This window comes from Penicillium arizonense (genome assembly GCF_001773325.1).
Source record: "Penicillium arizonense strain CBS 141311 chromosome Unknown PENARI_contig002, whole genome shotgun sequence".
In the NCBI taxonomy this organism is placed as follows: domain Eukaryota; kingdom Fungi; phylum Ascomycota; class Eurotiomycetes; order Eurotiales; family Aspergillaceae; genus Penicillium; species Penicillium arizonense.
In genome coordinates, this window is record NW_019173279.1 from 223,807 (window position 1) to 247,676 (window position 23,870).

Below are 23,870 nucleotides of genomic sequence, written 5' to 3' on the forward strand. Positions count from 1 at the left end.
GAGCCTTTTGAGAAAAGGTACGAGATTTACTCCGCCGTCTTTCTCTTCAAAGCGCATGCTTTTGGTGCAATCTCTAACGAATCTCATCGGCATTCTACAGCCCTTGTGCGAACCTTCATCTTCAGACTCAAGGCTGCAGCGACAGGCGAGCAACATATCGCATACCGATATAGCAAACTGTTATCAAGTCAATGGTTTAAAGATGCTTCTCCGATTCCACAAACGAATCTGGCGTCTCAAGGACCGGCAAATTCTCCCAAATCCATGTGTTCAGCCCCTCAAGGATTCCAGAGTCACACTACAGCCTGTACATCGATCTCACGCGAAACTGAAAATTCAATATTTGAAGAGTTTGGGCTAGACGCAAGTCTAGTTGAGACGGTACCAGACAACACGTTCAGCTTCAGTGACTCGGACTTATCCATACCCGCGCCAAATCCTCTTCAGAGTCTATCTTTTCCCGAAATTGACTTACCTGGCCTTAATGGTGCCGAATTGAGTTCTTTGGTTGCTCTTGACTCATGTTGGCCGTATTGAGACTGATCCTTCAAATGCTGATGGCAGCTAAGATAGGAAAGCCCCACCCGGCAGAGGAAATCAAGTACGTATAGCTGCCTAACTAGCAAACTAGTAGTTTGTGATCGTACGGGGTTTCGGGTAACTTATAGGCGGGTTTGTGGGTACCCGCCGGTCGAGGCGTGAAGCAATAGATAGCTCGAAAAGCAGCAGCGCGAACAAAAGTCGAAGTCTATGTCCCTATCGCACAATACATGTTGTTTCTCTTCATCGCTAGAGCAAATTGCGCTGATGGCTACTTCCACTTCTAGCCCGTCGCGGTCAATTGCCCAATCTTTCAGTCCACTGCTTTCGATTGAACTATCATCAGATGCGTCCCCCGATTGGACTTCAGTTGTCAGGCGTATTTCATTTCAGGGCGAGGTGCATGCTATCGTTGACAGAACGTTATGTGGCCATAAGTGTCCGCAGTGTCTATTTCTTGTGCAAATATGCCAAAGCTCCAATCCCGGATACTATACACATTATGGCTATCAGGTATCAGCAGTTAGAATGGTGAGCAGAATAGCTGTGGGTTTCAACATACCAAGGCTCGAATTCATCCAATAGTACCCTACCCTCCGGACCAGAAAGCCCGAGACTATAGGACCAATAAGCATTCCGGATGTCCAAGCTATATTGTTCAGGCTGTAAGCTGTCGATAGTCCTCCGCCTGGGCCAAAACGCCCCGGTTGTTCTGCCTCCAACTGTTTCATCACATCTTGTAACGTTAGAACGGCAATAGCAGAGGTATTTTGAACAGACTGGACTCACTAGTCAACTCAATGGTGCCACAGCCGCTAATCAAAGTACGTGCGGTGCCAACCCCCACAATTGCTGTCATAAAAATAGCCTGGCCCCTTCCTCCAACTCCTGCAAAAGGAAGACCGTCTTTCCCTGGGGTACCCATTAACCATATAAAAATTGAAATGGCGAAGAATCCTGCAGCTGTCGGGAATTTGGTTCCGAATTTATCTTTCAACATGCCACTGAATGGGGCTAGAAAGATAGCAGGCAACTGGAGAAGCAGAAACATCAAACTAACGCGAGCAGCATTCCAGCCAAATTCATTCTTGGAATGTAGAGGTAGAGTGGTGTCGAAGCTGACCATAATCACGGCCATTGCACTACGCCCGGCCAAACTGGCGAGGGCACAGGGGTTTGTCAACATCGCCTTGTATACGCTTTGATGTCCGGGGGGCTCAACGGCCATTTCCGGCTCTTGGGAAACTGAATTTGAATCCGGCTGTGATCCATAATTGGGTCGTTCGTTCTGCGAAGACCTGATGAGACTAGATGTTTCATCAGCGGTACTTTCACTGCTCGCTCTTGCATTTTCAGCCTCGCCTTCTACGGAATCATTGTTGTTGCATGGTCCCTCGGCGAGATTCGTCTGTTCCTCGTGTTTCTTTTCTATCATAACCAACCGCATCATCATATCAAAGCCAAGGACGAGAAGAGCGACGGACCAGGTGGCATAGTAGCCCACAGTCGATAGTAGTAAGCCAGATATAACTGGGCCTAAGATCATCCCACTAGCATAGAATGAAGATATTGTTGTCATTACTGCCCCAGTATGATTAGGCCCAACTGTTTCAGCCTAGCTTCGAGTCAGCATGGGCTTCCAAGGTTGTCCTCTGGAGCTGGGCATAGGTCAAATTACTCACTACAGTTGCGAGCCCGACGAGCCAAATACAATTCCCTCCCAGACCTTCGATAATTCGTCCCAGAACAAGGACGGGGACTTCCAAGATAGAGGAACAATCAGCGTGGTTTTCCCGTGAAAGAAGAAGACTAGCATACCCGTTCGCGCTACCATAATGATAACAGTCCCAATCATTTCAACTCCCAAGGAAGCAATCAAAGAGAACCGTCGACTTGGGGCCCTATCCGCGAGGTAGCCTGTGAGGGGTCCCGCAATCAAGCAAGCTAACGCATGGGCTGAAAGTACAAGCGAGGTCGTCGCTTGCGTTTGAGATTTTGGAACGTGAAGGCGGGTCTCGAGCATATCTGGAAGGATTGGAACAATGTAGCTGTATAGGAAGTTCCCTGATAACCCCTGTTAAAATGTGCGGTTATTCAAAGGGAAGTTCTACCAACCTGAAAAGAGAGCCAGGGCCATGCAAGACAGGATGAACCCGCTTGAAGAGCGCCACCTGTAGCCTAGAGGAGGCTTTCCGTTGGCAGACATGCTGGTGATTTGTGGTGAGCGCCGGGGACAAAGCAGCCTAGAGAATTGCTTTTTGGAGAGCTATCTATGAGATGCGCAGACTGGCTACTATTAGATGATTGCATAGATGATGACATCATTGGCGAGACACTCAACTTGCTGGTATGCGGGGAACTGATGACTGTCGTTTACGACACATTGCACGTAATTGAACCATTTCCCATTTCGCAGTTCGCAATCTGGTCATTATATCGATCGTATCGAGAATTTGGTTGCAAACTCCGGGCGTTTTTAATAAAATGCGTAACCAAATTCTCGCCGACTATTTCAAATGGGGCGGTCCCACGATTTGCGAGTAAAATGATCCGCGATCTCTCGTACAGTAGCTGGTCGGGAGGATGATGAGAATCAAGCATGTGTATTCACGACACACGTGGAGCATCCGAGTGCCATCAAAGACAAGATCAAAAATGACAAGTGTTGGGGTTCATGGACCCTAGAAGCTTAGCACCGGAGTATCTCTTGAAAATCCGGAGGAATATCAATTGTATCGGGGGATCCTCCGGTCCCGTACGTCCCCAACTCTTTCTTCAACCTTCAAGTTCCGAGCCCTACAGAGTATCGGTGTTTCTTGGACCCGGTTTTCTGCCTCCAGCAATATTCTTGGATCATCTTCGCGGTAAAAATATTCCTCTAGTTGACCCGGGACGTATTTGGTGAGGCCGCGTTGAACCGCCTATTCTCTTACCCCCCCCCCCGGGTCCTCCCACCGCTTCGACTTCTTCCGAAGTTCGTATTCTTCCGTGTGTTTTCTGCTTCTGCCTCTGGACGCTGAACGCCGAAAGGCGAACGTACACCCACGGTTGCCAGACTTGCCGATCATGGTCTCGACCCCGACATTCGGTGCAGCCTCGCCATGGTCTCTGCCAGAAGTCGCGTCTCCACAACGTGTCAGGGATGGCGAAAGGCAGGCAAGCTCGAGAGTCTGTGACAACTGCATTCGGTAAACAGTGTCCCCTGTCAAATTGCTACCTTTGCTAACATCAACCCCAGGAAGAAAATAAAGTGTTCGTCAACAATATTCCCTTTGCCTTAAGACGGGTATTCGTATATCGACCAGCAACGCTGACTGGATACTCACCTATAGGTGACTTGAAACGACCTTCATGCTCTCGCTGTTTGGAGCGTGGATATACTTGCACATATTCGTCGACTCGGCGCAAACCTGGCCCGGCCCGTGGTGCCTTTCAGGGCTCCCGCCGTGGCTTATTCCCTTCAAGGTCTTCACGCAGATCTTTTGGTAAGAATTCTCTCTTGGTATCTACATTGGCATCATCATATTCTACGCCCCTCTCTATTGTTTTCGTAAGCAAGTCCAATTTTCTGTGCTAATCAATCATCCATTCCGCGGTGAAGGCCGCCAACTCCGCTCTACACGTGTAAATGACCCATCTTCATCACCACTCGTCTCCACATCTACAGTCGCTACCTCCCCAGGGGCTTGTAGTCTGGAAGCGATCGACACGCTCCAAGATCGAAGGACAAGCACCGAGCCTTTCAGACAAACCGACTTTCAAGTTAAGGAAGGAGAAGAAGAACATCTGTACGTCCTCACGGTCATGTGCTACTTTGACATTGTGCTAAGGCAAATGACATGGTCCTTCTAGCCTGATAAAGTACCTGGATATGATTCACGATGCTATCCCCATCTTCTCTAGGCAGCGGTTCTTGCCTAGTGTTAGGTCCTCTCTGTACAGCCGCGATCTCATCTCGACCTTGGTCCTAATCACAGCGAAGCTAACAGGCTTCACCTTTTCCTCTGACGACATTGATATCGACGCCTGCATTGACTTGATGCTCAGTTCAGGGTCTCTGCAGGAGGACATGTTTGGCGATGTTCCATCACTTGATCAATTTCGCAAGGCGTGCCTGTTGGCTTTCTATGAGTTTCATCAGTTCCCCGGTCGCCAGGCTTGGATGCGGATTAGTAAAGTCATCAGAATGGCCTATTGGACTGGACTAGATCATCTTGAGAACCTCCGGCCTTCTCTCCCCTACTGGTGTGAAATGAGCCAACATGAACTTGAGGATTGGCGTTTGGTTTGGTGGTGCGTCTACCGCCTCGACTCTTATGCCAACCTCTCGGTGGGAACACCATATCTGATTGACGAGACACTTGTGAATACCGCCCTTATACGAGATCAGCCCTTGGATAGTCTTGAAGGAAGCCAGCCAGGCCGTCAGGGACAACTATACTTACCGTCTCAGCCGGATCGCCTATGGGAGTTGCTTTCGGCTATGGCATCGGATTCACAGCAAACGTCTTTGTTCAATATACACATAATTACCACGACTGCTACGCGCCAAGTCGGACGCGTTGCCCGATTGAATATGCCGTGGCGGCAAGGGGAAACTAATGCTTATCTCACCGATCTCGAACGGCGCCTTTCTGCGCTGCGTCTTGCTCTCTCAATAAACTATCTCAACCCTATGCGCAATGCGTTCACAAACGAAAGTGGCTCCGAACACCATGCAAGACTGGTTAATCTCTTCCATTTATCCATGGCGCGACTTCTCATCTCGCTTATGCGCTGCGCTAGCAGAGAAGAAGGGAACGAATGGCTATTAAGCTGGCAACAGGTCCTTGAAACGTGCCGAGACATCACTTCTCTGTCGGAACAATGGAACGGTGCATTCTCCTTAAGCGTTGATCCAGCAATCTCCTTTATACTTTTTACAGCACTGATTTTTTTAAACCTTCACAAGAGGTTCGCGGCACTGGCTGCATCCGCCATTTGCACCCACATCGAGCATCGCGAGAACGTCCTTCTGCTGCAGCTCGAGCAGTTTGCAATCGCCTGGACACTCCCTAGGCTTCTCATCCGTGAGTTCATAACGATTTTGCTTTTATGAAGACGCAAAAAGCTAAAGTAACAGTACAAGTATCATTCAAAAGCTTTACAGAGTTGATGATTGGTCCACTCTCTTACCACCATATCCAATTCATACTCTCCCGTTTTGAAGCACCCCTGCACCCAAGGTGGTTGCATTTCCTCTCCTCTGCTCAAGCAGAGCTTGAGGGAGTGGGATTGGCCAGCGAATAATACAGGTCTCCATAGTTTGGATCACTTCTCCCAAAGGCCTGGCGCTTCAGACTGCACCTGTGCAATCATTAATGTGTCTCCTTGTATGACCGCTTGGATTATTGACAATCTCGTGGCTCCACTAGGCTCATCAGAAGGAAGGCTTCACCATATACTGACAAACCCATCAAAATCTATGAAACCCCTGCCGGCTATAACCTGGTTTACTCCGTCGAATAAAAGTCCTAGATAAGCTCACCAATCTAATGAGTGCGAGGTCATCAGCAAGAAGGCCGAGCGGAACCAGAAAGGATTTGCAGGTTTCTTTTGGGATGATTTGTCTCCCACTGTTACCAGTGCAAGCGCCACCGACTCCTTTGTTGAAACCGCGAACCCTATGGCCTTCGCGGGTTAGACTGCTGACTGACAAATGCACTCACTAGTAGAAATGATAAAGGACGGAGCGGACTGGTTCGGACAAGGGGTATTCTGAATGGAATGCTGGTAATTTTGACTGGAGGGCCAGTTCAACACTGCCGCAGAGAGAGAGAGAGCATGCTTAGCTGATGGTATACACTATACCGTAGGGCTACAGGGTAAAGAAAAAATGTAAGAAAGGAAGGAGTCCTTACAAATGATTGCACGGTCTGAAGTGCGCTCATAGGCATTGTTGAATTGGATATCCCTACCACTGCAGGCTGAGTCACAGGCTACTGTACTAAATCAGTCACACCATAGACATGGTGTATTGTTAGATGCAACCTTCCGTTCAACTTGCTAGCTTTTCCTACTTGTTTCCACTGTTCGACTTCTAGACAAACAGCTGTCCCGCAATATCGACCCCCTTTTATGTCCTCTGCTTCTACGGGGGCTGGTAAGGGGCAAGTGAGAACTCGTACATTGCCATACAGGACCTATCTAGTTTAGATTACTAACAACATAACAAACAGCATCATGCGAACAACATCCGCTACGCTAAGGGGGATTATTGTAAAGAGCAAGTTGTTGGCCTTGAACTAGTAGGGGTGAGCCACCTCGCCTGGTTGAACCGGTGAGGCTGAGTCGCATCTGATCACCTCGAGCGTAGCGGGTCATTTAATGACCCAATTGGTGGAATGCTCAGGATGTTCCGAGGTTCTCATGCATGTTTGTCCTTGAAGGAAGTTGTATTACGTGGAGAGTCGCGTCTTCGGCTGTCAATGGTAGATCCTCCGCGGAACAACTACGTCGTGTCCCATAATAGTATTAGATCACCCGAACCCCCGGACGTAGTTCGCTACTACCGTATTTCTACACTACACTGAAGCTTGTGCTTATTATGCAAGCCGCTCCGAGTCCCCTTTTTTCTTTGAAAAGAGATTGACTGTCCTCTGCTCAAACACCCATTTTATCCTCCGCTTTTGCAGTCGCCTAGAGAAAAAGTTAATATGGTGGCGATCAAGAACTTGATCGCTTTTGAAGATGAAAGTGGTAACAGGTTATTTTCAAATGTGGACTCGTTGGAATCCACTGAAGGAGCTTCAATTGAAGCATACAGGTCATTTGACGACTTGACGAAAGGTGAGAACGCGACAAACGCAACTATCGCAAAGGTTCGTGACATGATGGTTTCATCAAATGGATACTGCTGATGGCTGTCTTACAACTAGCTGTTGCCTCCTCTCCCCAACCCCAATCTCCCGATTTACTGTGTGGGACTGAATTACAAAAGCCATGCGAAAGAGGCCAAAGTAAGACCTCCGTCTTCTATTTGTTCAGTAGTGTAATTGCTAATTGTAGGAAGCTAAACGTCCCTGCGAACCCTCCTCTATGGACGAAGCCTAATTCCGCATTGGCAAGCCCTGACTCTACCATCCCGATGAGTCGATTCTGTGCCTCGCATCTCCCCGATTGGGAGGTATGCTCCTATTTATCAATAGCACTAGCGCACGAGACAGTATGCTGACACGTTTTAGGGTGAACTGGTCTTTGTCACTTCCTGCGAGGTCCGCGATGTTACCCCCGAAAAAGCCGTGTCCTGCATCCTTGGATACACGATCGGAAATGATATCTCCTGTCGATTTTTTCAACTTCCCGAGCAGTCCGGAGGACAGTTCTTCTATGCCAAGGCCTTTGATAAATTTGCCCCCATCGGACCGGTGCTTGTGAGTCCGGAAAGCTTCAACAAGACGAAGAAGGGCGCTCGCCTGACCACTCGGGTCAACGGGGAAACCAAGCAGAATACTGTCATTGAAGATGACATGATTTTCGACCCCGCAAGAGTCCTCAGCTGGATGAGTCAGAGTATGTCGGCATTTCAAGAGTACAGTTTTTTTCGGGTATGATTTGACAAGGCACTAGGCACGACAATCCCTGCATACACGGCTGTGATGACTGGAACGCCAGCTGGAGTGGGTGCATTCCATAGCCCACGACAGTTCCTAAAGAATGGAGATTTGATTGAAGTTGAGATTAGCGGGATTGGCACACTGAAGAACGAGGTCTTGTTTGAGGATGGGCAAGACTCTATAATGTGAGAATCCCATTGCTCTCTATTAACTAGATGTATGAAATGAGGTTTGCTATTTCTATTGAATGAGAATACGTTACTGATTTTTGAACTTTTGATTACTTCCTATAGAACTCTTGTATGGGAACTAATCAAGGCGAAACTCTGGTACAAGTTCTCTCCTTGGCTGTTTAGGGCGGGTTGATGATGTTCCGTCGGATGAGTCCAAGAATCGCCCTATCGAATAAATGGAAAAGAATAAGTGGAGAAAACGAGAGCTGCTTGAAGAGTAGAAAGTTCTTTCCAAACAATTTGTTATGGTATACAGCATTCAACCAAAGTTGACCTCAAGTTTCTTGAGACAGTCCTCCAAATCAGACAGAGATCTAGCCTTTGCATAAGTAATGCCGTCCGGTCGTAAAATAAATACTTTGCCTGAGCGTCGTCCAACCGTTGTCGGAATTGTTGAACGTCGTATCCGACGCGAACGGGGTATCCGTTCAGCAGATGCATGGGTGCAGGGAAGGACACAGCCTTTCCATCTGTGCGGCGCTGCGTATTGAATTCGCCAAAATTAAAGTGAACGATTGACTCAGCAGATAAGATATCTGAGTGAATCTGGTACTTGCGAAAGATTTTCCTCAGGTCCGCATCGTCCAGTTGACTTGAGGAATTGATCACCAGTAAACTCATGATAGTGGGAACGCGACGAAGAGCCTTATCAGAGAGCTCAATAGTGACATGTTCACTACCGGGGAGGTAGGTCTGGACGAAAATTTGACCCAGCTTTGTGCCACCCCCAGCAGCAGATAAAAATGTCCCGCCTTGACAGCTAGAGTAGCCGCGAGCATCTGCAACGTCATGGGGCAGCTTTACCTTAAATGGCGTTAGGATGTTCAGAGCCAATTTGAAGATTGCGATCCGGAAAGTTCCTAGCCAAGTGGCTTCTTTGTTGCACCATTCTCCATTTTGGAGTGTTAGACGAGCCGAGTTGTCGATACTAACTCGTCGCTCTAATGACCAGGACAGGAGGAGGCTGTCTCTGAAAGAGGACGAAGTCTGGCGCGAGTGCTCTATTTTGGTAATCACGGCTAACCTCCAGGCCAGAGCCTCGGCGTCTTGAACTCCAGCGGCCACGCCTTGGCCTCCAAATGGTGGGAAAACATGTGCTGCATCTCCGATCAGCGCGGTACGTCCGGCAAACCACATGTTGACGACTCTATGAGAGAAGCGGAATGGGCGACAGCGAAGAATCTCGATGCAATCAATCGGGAAGGTAATTGGCGTTGTCGTCCCTTCAGGCAATGTAATTGGCCGAGTGATCATGGGAATAAGCTGCTCCCAGAACATCTTGACTGCGTCCATAGATTCTTCCCATTCCGGGACGGCAAATTCATGTCTCCAGAGGTGGTCAGCTTGTGGTCCGAAACGACCACAGGCGGTTGGCTTTCCCGGTGGCCGACAGAAATGCCACTCTTGAGGCCAAAATAAGTCATAAACCGCATTAGAGTCGTAGCCAAGATCCCACAGCGCAAAATTGGGATGTGTTGCCTCAGTTGGCGGGTTGATGCGTAGATTGGCCGCGATCCAAGTGCTGTCATACTCGAAGATGCCAGCCTCTTGTTTTACACCTGCGGTGGGCTCCAGAAAATGCTTGCGGACAATCCCCGTCTTCCCGTCGGCGCCAACTAGCCATGATGCTCGTATTTGACAGTCATTCCCGTCGGCATTTTTATAGTGGACTGAGACTCCGTCTGCATCTTCGTCCCGGTCCACAACCTCGCATGAAGATTGAAGAGTGCAGTACTCGGAAGACATGACCATCTCACGCAATACGTATTCTATCAAAATAGTCAGTTGATGTTCAGGTTTACATGCACATGAATGCTGGGACAACTAACCCAAGCGAGGTTGGCTCTGTAGGATGGTACTAGGGAGCGCATGCTGCATCATATCTTCGTCCAAATTGAGTGTCAGGAAGGGCCGGTTTTGGATGTTTGTTTGGTGAAAGTGGATGGCACGAAGCTCTGTATTCAGTGGCCCTAGTCAGGCTAGCCTATCGCGGAAATGACGGTGTATCTATTTACCATGACCAATTGAGGCAACGCGCTTCCCGATGCCCAGTTTCCACAGACTGCGCAGTGCATCACCAGTCAAAACCACGCCCCTAGGATCCGTGACGATATCCTGCGCCTTCTCAAGCACTATCGACTTAATACCAACGAATTAGGCTATGTTTGCAGCGCGGACTGTCCAAAGGACCGTCCTTAAGATCGAAAAAGCTTACCTTGATTCCGTGGTCAGCCAGAAAAAGACCTAAGATGAGGCCTGACGGTCCCCCACCAACAATCAGAACTTCAGTAGCCATATTGGTGCTAAAATGCGGACAATGACCGGTTCATTTTGCATCATGCCTGCATTAGAGGCTATTTATGAAAGAACTCCGACTCAGGCAGCATGTGAGGGGCAATAGCAACATGTGACACCAAGAAAGCACCAAAGAAATTATCCGTGGGGACTTCAATAGTGTCCGACTACTTGGATATTATTCATTCCAATCGTACGGTGTGATTGTGCACGGCGAGGTTCTCCCGCGGAGGATCCGCAACGCGCAAACCGAATGCAGGGGTTGTGCCGAGGAGGATACAAACTTTATAAAGCGGCGAAACAATTATCAAAAGCAACCCAGGGATATTTATACTATTAGTATTACCGATACGATTCTCACTGAGCCCGAGGTTGTCCTTTTCTATCTTCATTTTCCTTGACCGAGACCCGTACTTGAAATTCCCCAATCTACGCAATATCCTAGTCTTCTTCTTTTGCAAGTCCACGTGAGAAATAGGCGATATGTCGCTCTGGATGATAGATGTTCTTGCCTTGCTACCTCAAACATGGCAAGACTGGATTATGCCCCCAAGCACCGTTCCAGTCGTCCAGAACAACCCCGCTAAGGTTCAATTAAGTCGTATCTCCCACGTCTATTTCGACCACGGCGATTTAGAGGCCTTTGATCGATTTGCCAAGGATTTTGGATTCGTCCAAGCAGAGCGCAAAGGAAACACGATTTATTACCGTGGCTATGGCAGGGACCCCTACGTTTATGTGGCATCCCAGAGTCCGACGCGACGATCGCGCTTCATGGGTACAGCCTTCGTGGCGAAAGACCAGGAGAACTTCGACAAGGCCCTGGCACTACCAGGCGCAGTAATCAAAGACCTGGAAGAGACTCCAGGATGCGGACGAATGATTACTTTCGCGAGACCCAACGACACTTTTTTCCACGTTATCTACGGCCAAACTGAGCGCGAGTTTGTTGAGATCCCAACAGCCACCCACGACTACCAAGGCCCCTTTAACACGCCATTGGAGAAGCATCGTAAGGGCCGTTTCCAACGGTACCACGACGGCCCCGCGCTGGTACACAAATTGGGCCATTTCGGATACGTGTGCAAGGAATTCGAACAGGAACTTGACTTCTACACCTCCAACTTCAACTTTGTGCACTCGGACATCCTGAATCTCCCGAAACTCCCGCATATTGATGTCATGACATTCATGCACTTGGATCTGGGCAAAGTTTTTACCGACCACCACAGCTTCTTCCTGCAGCGTGCGCCGCCGGGTACCAGCAAGACATATGTCCACCATACTTCGTTTGAAGTCAGTGACTTCGATACCCAGTTGATGGGTCACAAATACCTTGCAAACAAGGGGTGGAAGTCTGTATGGGGCGTGGGTCGTCATATTCTGGGAAGCCAGATTTTCGATTATTGGTATGATCCCAGCGGTTTTAAGATTGAGCACTATGCGGATGGAGATGTGGTCAATGAGGATAACCCGACCCGGAAGGAGCCAGTAGGGCCGGTATCTGTTTGGGGTCCTGAATTGCCGAAGGACTTTGGTGATAACAAGGCCAGGTGATCGGATACTAACTTATGGAAATTTGGACTTTTTGCACATTGTATTAAGTACGTATACCGTTCTTTACTATATATCAGCCTCCTAATCCTGCATCGTGCAGCCTAGCACTCTGTGTTCTCGTGTCTTTCAACTTGTATTTATTCGTCTGTTGCGATTTCTATGATATGAACACATGCCATTCTCGCGTTTCAATTACTATGTCTGTCTCTTCGCTCTTCTTTTCGTTTATACAATTTGGATCCGAAGCACCCATAAACCTTTAGCTAGTAACCTGAATTTCGTAGCGACTCGCTATGCTTCCGGACTGTCAATGGTCGAGAAGTTGCGAAAAAAAAAGCCGACGCCTCTGTTGCTGCCCGCGTTATATTTTCATATTTCTTTCCCTTTGCCTAACCAGAAGTCCTCCATCGAGCGCTTACATTTCCATACCTGCGAAGCTTTGAGTGGACCTGCCAAAGCTTTGTACTGCATTATTTCAAAGAGTATCGGCGAACGCGAGATGGGCTAACTAGTGCCCTTAGAAATTGAGGGAGGGTTTATTCTGCTTAATTACGACAACGATGTGTAGAGAAAATGAAATGGTCATATTCCAATTTCTTTTTGCATGCCAACAATTTTGCATTTTGATTTAGGACTTACCCCTTCTGAATCACTTAGGGTAGGCATGGCCTACCTAGCGGTCGAGCAGTTACATGTATCTAAATCTCCGGTGTGCCAGCGTGCTGTTGGGAAGGTTCATCGACGCTGTCCCATGGAACAATCCCGTCAGTATGACGTAGTTCCTGGTCCAGGAGGTAGAGACCAAGACCAGGCTGCTTGGAGACTCGGACTACCTGCTGCAGGAGGTCTGCGAGATCTTTAACGTGCCTCGTTTCCTTGCGCATAAATCTGTTTTGAATGGCGTCTCTCAATGCAATGTCTCCTGATTTGTCTGCCAACGAGCAAAGCCGTTGTAGATCCTCTAACAGACTCTTCTCCACGAAGAGTGCTTCCTTACAGGGACCAACAGGCTCAACCGGGTTATCAGGCCACTCAAACTTGGTAGCTTCGATTGCTGTAGGCTTCGAGCGTCCTCCACGTGACACAAGGTATTTCTCTAGCCACTTGAAGTCAGCCAAGCACTCTGCCGCCGAGCGCTCCCAGACTCTGTATGCTGTTAGTATTGAAGGTATTCCACGACTTATCCTTGAATAATGACAGCAAGGTATGCTTACCGCGCGAATCCATGCAAGGAGATGTTGCTTCGGGAACAATCAGCAGCCAATTTGCGAAAGAAGAGCCAACTAGTCAGCTCCTGGTGAATATGGCCACGGACGGACTGATAAAGAGTCTGGTAAATTTCCGCAATTTTCCACAGATAGTACGGAGTACTCCTACCTCTTCAATTTCCACCGTGAAGGAAGCCGTGCGCACCAACTGATCAACATCATGACCGGAAACCTCTGCAATGATTTTCTTCGCTCCTTCGGCCGACATGTTGGTGGTTTTCGTTATTTCTAGGTAAAACTTTGAATAGTAAAGTTTGTAAGGAGAGAGTTTCCGAGGATATCAACTACTAGCTATATATGTTACTTTCTCAATGATTTGCGATCAACTTCGAGACGTATTTATGACGGCTTTGTTGTATCATGGTTAAAGGCAGTTGAAAGAGACATCATCCGTTTCACGTCAGTGTTAGTTCATATGTTTGTATGGCGGCGTGGGTTGAATCTAGTCGCGCCTATCCAATGACGCAGCGCTGACCACAGCCACCTTTTATTTAAGCGAATCGTATTGTTTTATATTCGACTTTTCTTTCTTTACCTTGAAGCAGGATAACTACCAGACATTTCTCTTCAGCAAGCAAACCTAACACAATGTCACAAATGGGTAGTGACGGGGCATTCCAGGTCCCCAAGTCAAAACAGGCTCAGAGCAAACCGGGGTAAGTTCTAGGCTCACTGAAAGTACAACCATGATAGATGCTAAGTTGACAACAGACTAGAGAAGTATATGACGCCGCCGAGTGAGACTACCAAACTTGAGTCAAGCGCCGGATTCGTTGAATACGTAGGCTCAAACAAGCTGAAAGATAAGAAGGCCTTAATTACCGGGGGCGAGTCAGTGGCCTATGTGATACACCTTTCTTTGGTCTATCTACTGACATTGAGAAGCTCAGGTATAGGTCGTTCTATAGCCGTATTGATGGCCAGGGAGGGTGCCGATATCACCATTGTCTACCTTCCACAGGAGCAGGAAGACGCAAACAAAACAAAGGAATTAGTCGAAAGCGCAGGACACAGTTGCCTGCTAATTTCAGGCGACTTGAGAAGCAATCAAACTTGCGAAAAAGCAGTTAAGGAGCATGTCGACCGGTATGTAAGCGAAGTCTGTCATCCAGCCCTAGGTCACTGACTCCCCACTCTTCCTTTTGCTTCAGGTTCAAGGGAATCAATATCCTTGTTAACAATGCCTCACAACAGTATATGCGTAAAGACTTTACGCAAACTGATCTCGGGCAGGTTGAGGATCTCTTCCGAACCAACATCCTACAAATGTTTGCTATCACCAAATATGCACTCCCTTACATGTCAAAGGGAGACTCGTAAGGCATTAATGCGACTTCATTTGATCACGGTTTTGGGCTAACTTCGGCACACAGTGTTATCAACAATACTTCTGTTGTCACGTTCCGTGGTTCGAGCAGTATGGTCGACTACGCTTCCACGAAAGGCGCAATCGTGGGCTTCACCCGATCCCTAGCGCTACAGCTAGCTCCGAAGGGTATTCGCGTGAATGCTGTTGCGTAAGTCCGCGGTCAGTTTTCCTGGCATGTCTCATATTCTAATGCATCCAACAGCCCCGGTGCTATTTATACACCAATTCAAGTCGATACAAGAGATCCCGACTCCATGAAGGGATGGGGTTCGAATTCACAGCTTGGCCGGCCTGGGCAGCCTAGCGAAGTGGCCCCTAGCTTCGTGTTCTTGGCTAGTAAAGATGCTTCTCTTTATTGTATGGACTTAAGCTACTTGCCCTCCTAGCTAAGGTCGAGTCGCTAATATCTAAGCAGCTGGCCAAACCCTACATTGCTACCCTCTGGGAGATTAAAGGGGAGAATTGTTGTGAATCGCAAATGGAAAGCTGGTATAATTTATGTCGGAAAAGCAAAATTGTTGGCTAAGCGAAAGCTTAAGAAACCATTGAGGCTTAATGTGAGTGTTAATGTGAGTGTTGATACAGGATATAGGAGTTGATATAGTGAAGGGCGGTGAAGGGTCAACGACAGCGCGGAGGTTTACCACCTCACCCATACTGTATTGATAGGCCTTTCTTGTCACTGTCACCACTACTTTCTTGCGCGCGACGTTACCCTAAAACAACAAGACCAAGTCTATTCGCGTGGTCTACGTCCTAGTATGCCAGACTAAAGCTCAATCTCAATACTTTGCATTTTTGGTCTTCATCGCTGCAGTCGGAGTAAGGCATCCATTTACATTTGTCGTAGGCATTGGCCTCTCACGGTGCCCCATTGTACCAAGCCCTCCAATGCTATAAAGTACTACAATGGTTTAATCTTCAAAGCAGCCAATCATTTTCTGAAGAGGTGAGGGTACATAGAAGCGGCCTTTTTGGTGATGTTGAAGATTCTATAACAGTGACGTAAGGTGACCAGAATTCGAATGACGGATTTGCCGATGCATTGTATTGATGGCTAATAGATACTGACTTTTGCTGCCAGTCCCAGGCGATCATTGGCAAAGCAACTAGCGGACCCACCTGTATTGCGTCAATAGCCTTCCTTCCCCGGAGCCTGGGACGTAAAGTGGACGTCAGACTGTTGATATCCACTAATGCAACATCAGTAGGCCCAAAAAGCTTTTAATGTAGGTATTTTCTATAGGTTGCAAAGGCCAAAATCCCTAAATACTGCACGAAACAAATCTCTTTTCTCTTCCCCATTTTCTACTTCAGTAAAAATTGGTGCCCCATTTATGAGACCTGAAGACATACGCATTAGATGTGACTTGGGTCGCTTGAACTTCAGGATTGGAGTCCAGTCACCTCACGAATCTTCCGTGACGCAATCTTCATCATTTCAACCTTTCCTGGGGTGCTTCAAATTCCATGTCTGATAAATTGACCCTCGTAGTGGTTGGGGATGGAGATGTGGGAAAATCGGCACTAGCTGTGCGGGTTTGTCATGTTTACCTCCTATCGCAGTCAAGATGATACTAACTAAGGTCCTACTTAGTTTTGCTTAGACAAATTTGCTGAGGGCTTGGAACCCACGCTAGATGATTCGTATCGCACGCGGATGGTGGTTGATAACCGTCCTTGCATTCTCGAGATAATGGACACCGCGGGTCAAGGAAAGTATGCAGCCATCCGTGAAAGCCATATCTACGAGGGGGAAGCTTTCATTATTGCATACAGCGTCACCTCGCGGGGGTCGTTCTCTCACGTACGAGCGTACTACAACCAGATCAAAGAGGTGAAACAAGATATGAGCATCAAAGATACTTTACAGCAGTCACCTTCTCAGCGTCCATGTCGTCCGCCCATTGTTCTGGTCGGTACTAAGAACGATTTACAAGCCCAGCGTGAAGTCTCCGCCAAGGAAGGTCGGATGCTAGCAAAGTCGCTAGACTGCTGGTTTTATGAAACATCTGCTAAGTATGACGCAGATGTAGAGAAGACGTTCCACGATGTTATCAGATGCTTTCGAGAACACAATCTCCCCAGCTCTTTAATCCCAGCGTCGAAGCGATCAAAGGGAAGCACAGGGAGATTTTGGGGAACAGAGCGACGGAAGGTATATAACGCATGTAGGTGCATTGTAATGTAAATAATACACCTGTGAGATTTAAACCGGTTGTTAGTATGTCGACTCCTTGCAAAGATACGGTGAGCCAATAGACAGGACGTGAGTCTATTCCAAAATCAATTCAATAGCTGAAGGTGTGAGTGTACCTTCGTAGTGGTTCGCGCACTCTAAAGTCTTATTGTCCGCTATCTCTGATCCCTTTGCCCTAGCGGCCGTGTTCCCCGCAATGGACAGAACGGCTACAGTTAAGTGTGGAAACTGGCAATTGAAAATAATGTATAACCCTCGTGCAACTTTAGTCAGGTATGTTTCCTACACCAGGCGTTGAGAAAAACATCTCATGTTCTCCACTGGCTTGTCCGCCCCTAGTGTGCCTCGTCAAGTAAATAATAAATCGTAGAGCAAATTTCTGAGGGTACAGGACGTATTTATAGGCTTCTCGGCTCCTACTGTCGCGTGTGCGGGTACCCGCGCGAACATCGTTGAAGCTTGGCCGTACACTAACTAAACATGATATAGTATCAGATCCAGTACGATCACCACCTACAGAGACCGCCCTCTACAGCAAGTCAGTGAGGGCAGCTTGCAGCAGTAGCCATCGTTCTACTTATTCAGCGCATCAAATCAAGGTTTGTCGATTTCTTCTGGCGTTATTTCTAGCTAAATGTTTTCAACCGTTTGTTTTGCATTTTGCACGTCAAAAGCGGATACATGTATCAGCTAAACTGTAGAGACACGGTCACCACAGTGGTATAGACCATGCAGGCAATCCCCATCGTAATTATCAACATATCTCCCCCTTTTGCCCACCAAGTATTCGCGATACCTTTCCAATGCAGATACGCCGGATAAACAAAAATCAAGGGAACACATGAAACGGATCCCACTAAGGCAACAAACTTATCCAAGTCCCTGGCGCCTAGGGCTGCAATCAAGCAACAGAGAACGACAATGCCTGTCCTGAAAATATTCTTTTTCCACTTCATGAGGAGGTCTCGATGACCAGATTTGCGGTAGAATAACCTTCCCTCCATGATCCGCAACGCAGGAAATAGCTGCACCGGGGTGCCCACAAGAACAGCTAGCGAGAAGAATAACCGAATAAAATTGACGAACTTATCCGACTGTGGGAAATTGCTGATGATATTGATCTTTGTGTGGCTGCCAAATGCCCCGTATGAGAGAATCCCAACGGTAGCGAAAAGGAAAGTAATAAGGGCCATGACAATGTAGAGGATGCGATCGAAATGGTCTGGTTGCGACATCGAAGATTGTATGGGGAGAATGAGGCCTATCCCCTCGAACATGAATATGGATGATCCGATCGTTAGGGTAAATGTCTTGGTGTCGAAAAGCTTGACTGTGGGCTCTAAGCCGTGGCGGGAAATTTCCGAAATATTGTAGTAGTATATGTAGCCCACGGCGATGAAAATGAAGACATCTGCAAGTAATGCCACTAATCCGAGTCGGGATATTTTGCGAATAAAGGCAAGAGGCACGAGAATCACTAACTGCAGAGCAATAATTGTGGAAATGGACGGTGTGCTAATCGTAGAAGCTGCCACCCCCTCCACAAATGAACGCAGGTTCTGCGCAGTAAAAGCAATGGCGGCACACACAAAACCAAGCTGCGTAATTGTAATTGAAACGAGAATAAGGGAGCGAAGATGCGAGCCGGAAATAGATTCTCCAATATCGCCGTAGCCACCGCCATGCTGTCGTCGACATTGAAGCAGCAAATGAAAAGAGATGGTTGTTATTATCGAGACTGTGACGAGAGCAATAGGTGAAAAGAGTATGCCACCGTTGCGGAACGCCTTCGGGAGGAAAATGATGCCGGTTCCTATGAAGGCCTTGAGGAGTGTGAAGAAAGTTTTCATGTCTGACGCATCCCCTTGGGAACTTTCACGACTGGCAAGCAATGGTCTTCTTTCCGGCTCCACTTCATCAAACGGTGTTCCAACACTTTCAGCATCTGCCTCGTCTTCCGACTCGACTAGGTCTTCACCGGCGAATCTGCCATATAAGTCTAAGAACTCCACGAAGCTATTCGGTACAGATTTGTTGGTGAAGCCACGCTTGTTTCGCCATAAGAACTGCCGGCGAAACGCTCCTGGCTCATTGCGTATCGTGATATCGAGATTATCATCCGTTTCTGGCCTGGGAGGGTGCGAGAATGTTGCTGCGCGCTGATCCAATCCGCCCCGTTTCGAGCGAGCTTCGATACGATAGAGGTCGCGATGTGTATCGCCTCCTTGCAATTTGAGAGAGGACTGTTGGCTAGGTCCTATGAATGCGGATCGTTGGTTCCCATCGTGATCTGCAGCTCCCTTCCCCCGCACGTCCTCATCATCTTCAATAATCCCATCATAAGCCCCGGTAAATCGGGGATGCAGATGCCTAGAAACAACCTCTGCCTCGCTGTCGTTGAGGTTTTCTAGGGCTGGAGTATCCGCCATTGTGTTCCCCGAGCTGATACCTTGTCGCTTAACACTCGTTGATCGATAGTGATTGAGCGTGGATAGCACGCAGACTTATTGTGGTGATGTTGGTGGAGAATCCTTGGTAACCACAGCCGGATTGCTCACAGTCATGTGAACAGGGCTAGTATGAGTTAACGTTATAACTGCACCGGTCTCGTTAGCGAAAGACATTATCGCAGTACGTAGAAATAGACGGTAAAATTACTTCATGTATGGAAGTTTGGGATTCCTGAGTTTGTACCTTGTCTTGTATAAACACGTCCCGGCACCGTTATATGTCGCTTGACTGATCAGACATCGTGAAATGTGGTGCCCAGCATTAAGATGGGATTCATAGCTCCTTTTCGTATTGTATTAGTAACATTTGTACGTCTTTTCTGTGTTAAAGATCCTTGTTTTGTCTATGGCGTACTAATGACGTCGGCATATTCGCAGAAAGAAGGTCAAGCTAATCTTTAGCGGCAGGTGATACACCAACTCTGAAGGCTTTTTGGCTGTAAGTGATTTCGCTAACCCCGAAAGAGTTTGCCCCATACTTATTTTCAATTGTTGAACCATTAATTTAAATGATTTCCATCTGGCATATCGAAAAGATTCATACATACATTCACCTCGAATGACTGAATCCTATCCTCGCCAAGAACGTAAGCAGTAGGAGAAAAATATTACTAAACTTGCATTGCCCTTTAAGGAGGCATTTGCATGCGATGAGAATGATCCAACCATGACGCAATATCGCCGGCCAAGAATAAGATGAGAGGCCATCGGCATCTAGAACCGCTGGCGGATGACAAATCCTGTTTACGGAAAATAGCCGCCCATTGGAGAGCATTGGAATGGAGCAACATGTATGATTGGCACTTTCCGCTGTGACAATACATAAGTTTGGCGGTTTATCTCGGTTTATCGCATACGAGATTTACCCGCATTGGCAGGGGGCTCACCACTTGATGGAACAGAATTGATTAAGACTCTAGGACCTACAAGGCGATCTCTTTGTAGTAGCAGTCGCGCGTATGTTTGAAAGATGTATTGAAGGTTCTTGGAAGATCAAGAAGATCATCTATGTTAGTCAATTCTACCGTCACCATTATATATTATTCTAGACAATGAAGTTAATTGAACAGGACAGAACCTCTAACGATGGCATGGTACCTAGAATCTTCTTGCGACACGAAGCGACTGTTCCGTTATTCTATCGTAGATGAATCAAACGGCATTTTTATGATACGCGTGCTTCTAATGAGCCGCCATTAACCTGCGCGATCTTCAACACGTCCTATTATCTTATTGGTATCGAGAATTCACAGTGCAAGTAATGATAAGTCAATGCCAAGTGATCCGATATACCAGGAGCCAAGCTACTTCCATATAGATAATTCCTGGCTTCTGGTTAGTCGGAGTCATCCTCGATCCTAGCAAGAATGGGTCATGACGTTGCGTCATTGAAACCTCCCTGCCAATTCTCTATCTTCACATGCTACGTAAGTTCCCTGCTTGCCTTCTAGATATCCGTTAATATGCTCGCCGATAGTACATAAAAGCCGATTCCGCCATGTATTTTAACCTGAACTTGTTAATCTTCCCGCGACGAAACTCTTCTGCCGATTTGCTACGATGCCCGAAGTAATTACTAAGAACGCCGAGGAATTCCGTGAAAGGAAGCTCAACTTCAAGACCGCTGAAGAGAACAATGAAACTGTGATAATTGCGAAGAATAGCTATATCACCAGTAGGCGGCTGTTGGCTCTGTCCCTCGCAAATGACATAGATAACCCAGGTGTTGCGCGAGCAAATGCAGCAGTGTCTGTGGAAAAGCCCGAGGGCGACCTCGAATGGGCGAGGAAAAATGACGGCTACGTATGGCTTTTGAAACTATGGAGTTCTTATTGGCGCCGTTTTGATGCTAACGAAATAAAGACACCTCTTCAACAACACATTCTTTTCTGGGATCGCGATGGCGATGGAATGATTTTCCCTTGGGATACATACAACGGGTTTCGAGAACTGGGTTTTAATATTGTCTTCTCGATCCTTGCGACCTTTATCATCAACGTCAACTTTTCGTACCCCACACGCTTGGCATACTCGTGGTTCCCCGATCCATATTTCCGTGTGTATTTGACGAGCATCCATAAAGCGAAGGTTTGTTTGTTCTTAAGATATCGCTATACATTGACGGCGATGATAAAGCTGATTTTCCTCTTAGCATGGCTCGGACAGCGGCACATACGATCCAGAAGGCCGCTTTATACCGCAATTGTTTGAGAACTTGTTCTCAAAATGGGATAAGGATGGCGATGGCGCCTTAACTCTTCGAGAGCTATTTCAGCTAATGCACGGCCATCGATGTGCTGCTGATCCTTTTGGGGTACGCTTTATCCTTCGATCCCGGTAGCAAATTTTCGCTTTGGTTTGCTTTAGTGCTGATCATTGCGCAGTGGAGCGCGGCCTTGTTTGAATGGGGGACAACTTGGCTCCTAATTCAGAAGGACAGCAAAGTCTACAAAGAGGATTTACGGGCAGTATATGATGTATGACAGCCAATCATCACTGGCGATGCGTAATGACAGGGCTAATATCTGCTAGGGGTCATTATTCTGGCGAATTCGCGAAGCAAGACAGACTCCAACTGGCTGGGCGCAGGGCTGGGGTTTAGGAGGTGATGGGTTTATCGGAGGGACGAAAATATTTTAGTAGTCAAAGTGGTAGATGACAGTGGATTTTGTCATGACGGGGCTGTCAACCAAAATGACTGCTAGGCCACAAAAAGTGTGAACACACAGATTGGGCTTCTAACAGTACATTTCAGTATCTTTTTATATCGTCAGGGGCTAGTAGCCTGATTAGTCAGGACACGAGTGTAACGTCGCATTCGATAATCAGAGGAACTATGTTGCTCTTTCAGAAACCCTTGAATGGTCCCGTCTTTCTACCCCGTGTAATTCATACTTTGCGTACAAAGGCATGCCGACTGCGGATTAATAGAGCGAGGAGCGAGTAAGACTAGTCCGTATGACTGAAGATCAAACTTGAAAGTTCACTTTGCCCAACTTTGTACATTTATTGACATTAAATACTGCATTCTAGCGATAAACCCCGTCCACAGATCGAGGCGTCTTGGTCGGCAATCAGTAACCTGTCCTACCTGCGTATGCATTTTCATTCCGCTAACCTAACCTTTTCACTTCTCAGATGACTGGCGTAACCACGTCCTTGATTCAGCGTTGGATCACATAGCCAGGGCCCACCACCAGAGTTTCAGAAAGTAACATACTCGCATATATTCACATAAGGTACAATGAGGCATTGACTTATATAGCATAAGGTTCAATTACGATAGGCTCTCCCCCAAATGGTCCCCTTCAGCCTAGCTAACAAAGCAATCAAAAGGTCTACTGATGATCCTCAGGCCCCATAGGCTTCTGGCTAGCCTTCTCCACGTTCTTTCTTTTAGCCTCTGCTGGCTTGCTAGGATCATTCTTGATTTGTGCATCGGATGCCGTTTGTTCCTCGCCTTCGTGAGATTCGCTGCCTAGTTCCGTCTTGTTCGAAGGGGAAATTGGAGACTGAGTAGAGCGTGTATCGGGCGTGTCGGAATGCCGGCCTTCCAAGCCTCGAGATTTATTGATGGCTTGAGATTCTGGCGAGCTGGCAACGGGGTTGCTCACTTTGGATGATTGTGAGGCGGAGCTGGCATAGAATCTCGCCAACGGGGTGTTACCTGGATATTCTGTTAGCCAAAGTCTTTTTCAAGAAGCAAATATCTTACACGACGTGTTTCGGAATGTAATGCGCGGTTTCGCACGGACGAGACGGATTGCGTTGATGGCCATATTGAATATATGACTTCAATTAGTCACGAAGGCCGTTTGATAGTAAATGCTTTTGACGTGGGAAACGATGCTTCTGTTATTTTTTGACTCTTATAAAAACATTCCATTCGGTAGTCGCTACTTATTCAGTATCGAACCAGTGTAGGGTGACGTCAATACCAAGCTCGATCTCTATCTTATGATGTAAGAACTCATTCATTCTCACAATCCAGCTTAAACACCCCATTAAAGAACTAAGAGTGGTCCAATTCACGAGTAATTGCGGAGAAATTTGTCGAAATGGGGTATTCTTTCATTACCACTTTCAACCACCAATAAGATAAGCCGCCCGACAATGAAGTGAGACGAATTTGATACTTGAGGGTCTTGAGAGATTCTGCAATTGAATTTCTCGTTGGCTCTGTAGCTGACCATAATGGCTGATGTCACACACAATTGCCACCGCACGACTGCAAGGGCCACGTAATTGTTACCTCCGGAGTCCTTTTCCGCCACTTTCTCTACTTCAGTACTAACTATTCGGT

At 47.3% G+C, this 23,870-nt stretch overlaps 11 protein-coding genes across 11 annotated transcripts; 6 read left to right on the forward strand and 5 right to left on the reverse strand.

The window, feature by feature from the left end:
• Positions 1-1,285: 1,285 nt before the first annotated feature.
• Positions 1,286-2,746, reverse strand: PENARI_c002G01115 (uncharacterized protein; the record flags this gene model as incomplete). Its single annotated transcript, XM_022627206.1, has 4 exons — positions 1,286-2,155; positions 2,223-2,299; positions 2,359-2,604; positions 2,656-2,746. The coding sequence occupies 4 exons, from the start codon at positions 2,744-2,746 to the stop codon at positions 1,286-1,288; spliced, it is 1,284 nt and encodes a 427-aa protein (XP_022492225.1).
• Positions 2,747-3,606: 860 nt separating this feature from the next.
• On the forward strand, positions 3,607-6,223 carry PENARI_c002G10961 (transcription factor domain-containing protein; the record flags this gene model as incomplete). The annotated part of the gene is made up of 7 exons (XM_022627887.1): positions 3,607-3,728; positions 3,779-3,792; positions 3,873-4,025; positions 4,142-4,328; positions 4,393-5,609; positions 5,845-5,912; positions 6,086-6,223. 7 exons carry the CDS (start codon positions 3,607-3,609, stop codon positions 6,221-6,223), a joined length of 1,899 nt encoding a protein of 632 aa, XP_022492559.1.
• Positions 6,224-7,235: 1,012 nt separating this feature from the next.
• PENARI_c002G00452 (fumarylacetoacetate hydrolase family protein) lies at positions 7,236-8,324 on the forward strand (the record flags this gene model as incomplete). Its single annotated transcript, XM_022627168.1, has 5 exons — positions 7,236-7,400; positions 7,458-7,538; positions 7,592-7,705; positions 7,764-8,091; positions 8,149-8,324. The coding sequence occupies 5 exons, from the start codon at positions 7,236-7,238 to the stop codon at positions 8,322-8,324; spliced, it is 864 nt and encodes a 287-aa protein (XP_022492338.1).
• A 303-nt stretch (positions 8,325-8,627) lies between these two features.
• On the reverse strand, positions 8,628-10,664 carry PENARI_c002G06628 (putative monooxygenase; the record flags this gene model as incomplete). The annotated part of the gene is made up of 5 exons (XM_022627575.1): positions 8,628-8,682; positions 8,727-10,137; positions 10,198-10,323; positions 10,384-10,507; positions 10,584-10,664. The coding sequence occupies 5 exons, from the start codon at positions 10,662-10,664 to the stop codon at positions 8,628-8,630; spliced, it is 1,797 nt and encodes a 598-aa protein (XP_022492419.1).
• Positions 10,665-11,146: 482 nt separating this feature from the next.
• Positions 11,147-12,220, forward strand: PENARI_c002G08105 (2,4,5-trihydroxytoluene oxygenase; the record flags this gene model as incomplete). The annotated part of the gene is made up of 1 exon (XM_022627702.1): positions 11,147-12,220. The coding sequence occupies one exon, from the start codon at positions 11,147-11,149 to the stop codon at positions 12,218-12,220; it is 1,074 nt and encodes a 357-aa protein (XP_022492628.1).
• Positions 12,221-12,918: 698 nt separating this feature from the next.
• On the reverse strand, positions 12,919-13,696 carry PENARI_c002G00457 (uncharacterized protein; the record flags this gene model as incomplete). Its single annotated transcript, XM_022627169.1, has 3 exons — positions 12,919-13,366; positions 13,435-13,538; positions 13,598-13,696. 3 exons carry the CDS (start codon positions 13,694-13,696, stop codon positions 12,919-12,921), a joined length of 651 nt encoding a protein of 216 aa, XP_022492337.1.
• A 380-nt stretch (positions 13,697-14,076) lies between these two features.
• PENARI_c002G04250 (uncharacterized protein) lies at positions 14,077-15,310 on the forward strand (the record flags this gene model as incomplete). The annotated part of the gene is made up of 7 exons (XM_022627431.1): positions 14,077-14,144; positions 14,200-14,319; positions 14,374-14,574; positions 14,640-14,804; positions 14,862-15,005; positions 15,060-15,214; positions 15,273-15,310. 7 exons carry the CDS (start codon positions 14,077-14,079, stop codon positions 15,308-15,310), a joined length of 891 nt encoding a protein of 296 aa, XP_022492369.1.
• Positions 15,311-16,553: 1,243 nt separating this feature from the next.
• PENARI_c002G10156 (uncharacterized protein) lies at positions 16,554-17,276 on the forward strand (the record flags this gene model as incomplete). Its single annotated transcript, XM_022627831.1, has 2 exons — positions 16,554-16,876; positions 17,237-17,276. The coding sequence occupies 2 exons, from the start codon at positions 16,554-16,556 to the stop codon at positions 17,274-17,276; spliced, it is 363 nt and encodes a 120-aa protein (XP_022492158.1).
• A 407-nt stretch (positions 17,277-17,683) lies between these two features.
• Positions 17,684-19,486, reverse strand: PENARI_c002G06978 (putative amino acid transporter; the record flags this gene model as incomplete). The annotated part of the gene is made up of 2 exons (XM_022627609.1): positions 17,684-17,687; positions 17,928-19,486. 2 exons carry the CDS (start codon positions 19,484-19,486, stop codon positions 17,684-17,686), a joined length of 1,563 nt encoding a protein of 520 aa, XP_022492849.1.
• A 1,641-nt stretch (positions 19,487-21,127) lies between these two features.
• PENARI_c002G05572 (caleosin family protein) lies at positions 21,128-22,207 on the forward strand (the record flags this gene model as incomplete). The annotated part of the gene is made up of 5 exons (XM_022627527.1): positions 21,128-21,370; positions 21,431-21,655; positions 21,720-21,881; positions 21,952-22,044; positions 22,100-22,207. 5 exons carry the CDS (start codon positions 21,128-21,130, stop codon positions 22,205-22,207), a joined length of 831 nt encoding a protein of 276 aa, XP_022492540.1.
• Positions 22,208-22,905: 698 nt separating this feature from the next.
• On the reverse strand, positions 22,906-23,346 carry PENARI_c002G02579 (uncharacterized protein; the record flags this gene model as incomplete). The annotated part of the gene is made up of 2 exons (XM_022627320.1): positions 22,906-23,234; positions 23,283-23,346. The coding sequence occupies 2 exons, from the start codon at positions 23,344-23,346 to the stop codon at positions 22,906-22,908; spliced, it is 393 nt and encodes a 130-aa protein (XP_022492320.1).
• Positions 23,347-23,870: the final 524 nt, after the last annotated feature.